A 4980-nucleotide genomic window follows, 5' to 3' on the forward strand; every position below is an offset into this window, starting at 1 on the left:
AAAAAATAAATAAAATCTAATATATATATATATATATATATATATATATATATATTATTCATTGAAACAAGGTGATTTTATTTACTTGCTCTGGGCCTCTTGCCTGACTGAAATGTTAGATCAAGTCTCTACACCAGAAATAAAAGATCCAGCCCCAGATGCCTTGACATTCGCTTATCTCTTACTCATTTTAGAAGACAAATAACCATTGAAACCAATCATGACTAAACAATGGAAAAATAATATATCAATTAATATAAATGATTAATCAGTGTATGAATCAATGAAATGAGTATATAAATTGATTCAATGGTTATCATGAATGATTATATGATTAAATGGAATAATAAACTGATTAAATGATAAATGATTATAAATGAATGAATTAATGAATATAAATGAAAGAAGGTAAATCAAAACAGATGTATGGTTGTTTTGTTGAAGCAACACACACAGGTTACTGTGGGCATGCTGTATAACATGGCCATGACAAACTCACACAGCTGCATGAAGAGCTTCATAAACACATGCCGAAATAAAATCACCAACAAGTTCATATCTACCAACTGCAAAAGCTGACATACGCAAATTATGCCCATACTTGGTAAAAAATTGTGTAAAGTCAGTGTTTTCACTGCGTTCCTCTTGCTCTCTCTGTCTCTGCTCTTCTTCCTCTTGTCTGAATCTCAGAACATCTTCAAACATCTGATTACTGTAATGTCCTCCTCCATTCTGCTCTATCATTGTGTCAATCTTCTGCAGAAGATCATTCACCTGCTCTCTGTTATTCTCATCTCTGTTGTTGAATACCTGATATCTGTTTCCACACTGCTGAACTAGATGTCTTAATCTACTGTTCTCCTCAATGAGCTCCTCCAAGGGCTCATCTAGCTGATCTCCATGAGTGAAGAGAATGATGGAGTATTGTAACACCTCCTGACCAAACATCATCTCAATCATCTGAGGAATCTGCTGCTCCTGTTCAGTGAATCTGTCAACTCTGAACACAATGAGAAATGCATGAGGTCCAGGACTGGATAAATAAACACTTCTTGCTATCTCTGTCATTAACTTTCCAGGCCTCATCTGTGTGTCAAAGAATCCAGGAGTATCAACTACAGACACAGATCTGCCTGAAACAGTGGTGTGTGCTTCTGAACATTCAGTTGTTACTACAGTCTGTCTTTTCTCAGATCCGAACTCTTTCTGTCCCAGTATTGTCTTTCCACATGCACTTTTCCCTACACCAGTTTCACCCAGCAGCACAATCCTTATGGATGAGAGACTGACAGCAGGAGTCTGTTGATCATCTTGTCTGTTTGCTCTGCTGTCAGGAATCCATCTGGTCAGCCTCCCTCCATCTAATGCTGCATCAAACACAAAACAGACATAAGTGGTAATTTAGATGCTTATAATTTTACGTACAGGGCAATCTTTTAGGAAGATCATGAGGAAAAGTGTCTTCGTGAAATGCATAGATCAGCCAGCAACTTGTCAGTTAACAGCCCTGAGATTTAACCACCACCACCACCACCACACAAACACCCCACAGATCACATCTGAAAGTACAGATGTTTTATTGGTTGAAATCAGTCTAAAACCCTAATATGGGTCTAAGGATCAGACCATCATTGCATGGTTAATGTCAAAATAATGTTCTTGAATATTCTATTCACATGTTAATTCAAGGCAATTTTAAGAAGGGAACAAAATGTGATGAGAGGGATCCACTAAGATCATGGTATAGTCTATAGCAGTGGTTCCCAACCCTGGTCCTGGAGGCACCCCAACACTGCACGTTTTGCATGTCTCCTTAATCAAACACACCTGATTCAGGTCATCAGCTCATTAGTAGAGACTCCAAGACCTGAAATTGGTGTGTCAGAGAAAGGAGACATGCAAAATGTGCAGTGTTGGGGTGCCTCCAGGACCAGGGTTGGGAACCACTGGTCTAGAGCAGTGGTTCTCAAATAGGGCCACATTTTCATGGTCATTTGGCCACAACCCAGATTTTTAGGCAGCGGTACTGGCCATCTGAAGCACTAGAACATTTCCCGGTGGCCTGATGGTAGTTCTGGCCTGCCTTGCAGTCAGCTTGACGTGTGATAAGCTGATATGTAGCTAGGAATTAATTGACTTACCTCTCAGAATCTATGAATCAGGCAATCGCTGTGTGAAAATGACTCCACACATGACAGACTGAGCTTGAGGGTATACAGGTAAAAAGGGGATTGTTTTATGGCATTCGTGGCTGGCTAGCACCACCAGTGCTGAAGACCCGAAGGAAGTGGAGAAAACCCAGATAGAAGGTAAGCCTCCTAATATTGCCACGGAGGGAAGATTGTGTCTTCTTTGTGATGGCTATGTGTCATGGGTTAGTGTTTGCTGTGAATTTTAAATGTGTACTTTTTTATTTTTTTTACTGAGTGTGCTAGGGATGGAGAAATGAAGCCTCTTAAATCTTTGAAGGTTTATTTCGGGAAAAGAGTTGAATTTCAAAGTGGCAGGAGTGTAGAAAACAGGTTACATTTAAGCAGCCATAAATCAAAGTTCGCAGATCCGTTAATTTAGTCATTAGGCACAAATAAAAGCCTGACGATGTTAAATGTATTCAACAACAGGTGAAATGAGATGTCAATCAGCAACAAGTTGCAAGTAGTGAATTAATAATGAATAAATCATTTGTTCAAGTTCAAGTTCAAGTTCAAGTCTGCTTTATTGTCAATTTGTAATACACTTTGACATAACTGAGATCAGTGGCGGCTCGTGGGTTTTAAAATAGAGGAGGCACACTAATTGTATTGGTCTGGGATCCCTGCCGATTATTATTATTATTATTGTTTGCTTAACCACTATAAAATGGCTTTTTGGTTGCTTTTAGTCAGAAAACGTAAAGAAAACGACATACATACCTGGCCTATCACTTGAAGCAAACATCCATCCCTTCTTAAAAGTCTGTGTTAAAAGAGAGCTGCCTGTTGCGCCATTTAATTAAGCCGACTGCTGTAGCCTATATCCAGCTTAGGCTGTTTTCCCTAAATGTGTATATATACTGTTTGAATGACAGCTTGGTAAATCTGTTGGCGATCAAATATTTAATATCGCTAACTTACTCATCATAAGTACTTGGTACATTATCAGCGCAGCGGCATGTTCAAACTATTATCATTTAATTTACGTCTCTATGATGACTGGGTGATATCAGGAGGCTAGCCTCCCTTACAAGGATTCTTTTCTCAACACTCCTCAGCGCTGAAAGTGAACACTCGATGGTGATTGGCTATTTTTTTTTTTTTACCAACGGAGGCACGAGAGCTCACCTCTCCCCCGGCCTTCTATATCACCCAGCAGTTGTAATTACATCAGCAGATTCAGCGCTTTCACGTTATGGTATTACAACTGTGAAATTACAAACAAAAAATACACATTCTGAGACATGAACTGAAAATGCTGATTGGCTAATTGTTTTTACCAACGGAGGCACGAGAGCTCACCCAGAGCCATAGAAAGAGAGAGTTGCGTCAACGTAAGCAAAAACGCTCGATCGTCACGTGATTCACGTAGACCTCAAATAGTTCCAGGAAGTTCATAGCGGGCAAGTGAAATACATTGAGTTGGAGAGACAGAACTGTGATTTTTGGTAATTAGTTGACAATAAAATAAGTTATTTACATTATTTATAAAATAATGTATACGTAGTATATATATGTAGTTATATTAGTAACTGCGCTCGACTGCACAATCCGACACAGCCGCGTGAGTTTTTTTGCACACGCCAGCATGACATCAGGGCAAGTCGGAGGTACGTCGGACAGGAAACATGGGATTATAGTGCCAATTGCAAAACCAGGCAAGGACCATACGCAGCCAACTAACTACAGACCCATAGCTTTAACATCAAATTTGTGCAAACTGATGGAGCGTATGGTTATGAGTAGACTTGTATATGTCATTGAGAAGGAAAATCTCTTATCACCATTCCAAAGTGGATTTAGGAAAGGACGTAATACAATGGACTCTATACTATGTTTGGAATCTGAAATAAGAAAGGCTCAGGTAAACAAGGAAGCTTTAGTTGGGGTATTTTTTGATGTCGAAAAGGCATATGATATGATGTGGAAAGAGGGACTTTTAATTAAATTAGACAGAATGGAAATTAAAGGAAGAATATATAACTGGGTCAGGAATTTCTTGTTCAATAGAACTATACAAGTAAGAGTGGGTACTGCAATGTTATGAGACTTAAACGTAACCGTTTGCCAATGGATGGCAATGGATTTTGACGGATGTTGGCTATATTTATTCAAAGGAGGCTTATGCGTGTATCTTTACAGAAGCAGCAAAGGGAGCCGCTTCAGAAACGGGACGACATCGTGGTCTTCTGCCAAGGTAACTTCAGCATCTCTATATAAATATAATTATAAATGTGTGTGTGTTCTTACAACTTGCTTGTTAGTCAAGTTCAATCACAAATATACCTGTTCATTGTCGTTTTACTAATCTCGTGGTAAATGTTAAGTTTGTTGTCTTAGAAAATTCATTCCAAATAAATGAAGATATTTTATTAAGTGAAAACTAATCTTGTTTAATGTTTCTGATTCTTGTGCACCCCTCAGTTATTAATATATAAAATATATTTGTAGTATATTCCAATTTAAAACATTTTTACACATTTAATCATATATTTTATGTATGTTGACTTTTGTTATGCACTTATTTACAGCAATCAATTTATACATTTATAATAAACTATAAAGCATGTTGTCCTTGAACAGTCTCCACTATAGTTTGCTGTGCTGCATGGGAGTGCTCCAGTCACTCACAGAAAGGAGTGTGAATGTATGGTTTCCCTACTGATCTGGAGAGGAGAAAAAAAATGATGCATCAAGTTTTGTTCAATTCACATTTATTTGTATTGCACTTTTTAATATACACATTGTTTCAAAGCAGCTTTACAGAAAATGAATGTTTCTACATTAC

General features: G+C 38.0%; 1 protein-coding gene across 1 annotated transcript; it reads right to left on the reverse strand.

Moving 5' to 3' along the window:
• Positions 1–495: 495 nt before the first annotated feature.
• Positions 496–2937, reverse strand: LOC107674478 (GTPase IMAP family member 4-like). The gene is made up of 2 exons (XM_016468455.1): positions 2913–2937; positions 496–1367 (listed from the first exon to the last, which is right to left on the reverse strand). The coding sequence occupies exons 1-2, from the start codon at positions 2935–2937 to the stop codon at positions 496–498; spliced, it is 897 nt and encodes a 298-aa protein (XP_016323941.1).
• Positions 2938–4980: the final 2043 nt, after the last annotated feature.

The sequence above is a fragment of the Sinocyclocheilus anshuiensis genome, unplaced genomic scaffold (assembly GCF_001515605.1).
Source record: "Sinocyclocheilus anshuiensis isolate Anshui unplaced genomic scaffold, SAMN03320099.WGS_v1.1 scaffold1073, whole genome shotgun sequence".
Taxonomy (NCBI): Eukaryota; Metazoa; Chordata; class Actinopteri; order Cypriniformes; family Cyprinidae; genus Sinocyclocheilus; species Sinocyclocheilus anshuiensis.

Bases quoted from the DNA above. Each gene is read 5' to 3' on its own strand.
- LOC107674478 (XM_016468455.1), bottom strand. From the start codon at position 2,937: ATGTTTGCTTCAAGTGATAGGCCAG. The intron at 1,368-2,912 runs GTATGTATGTCG...TGTTTGATGCAG, and splicing joins TGCTTCAAGTGATAGGCCAG to CATTAGATGGAGGGAGGCTG.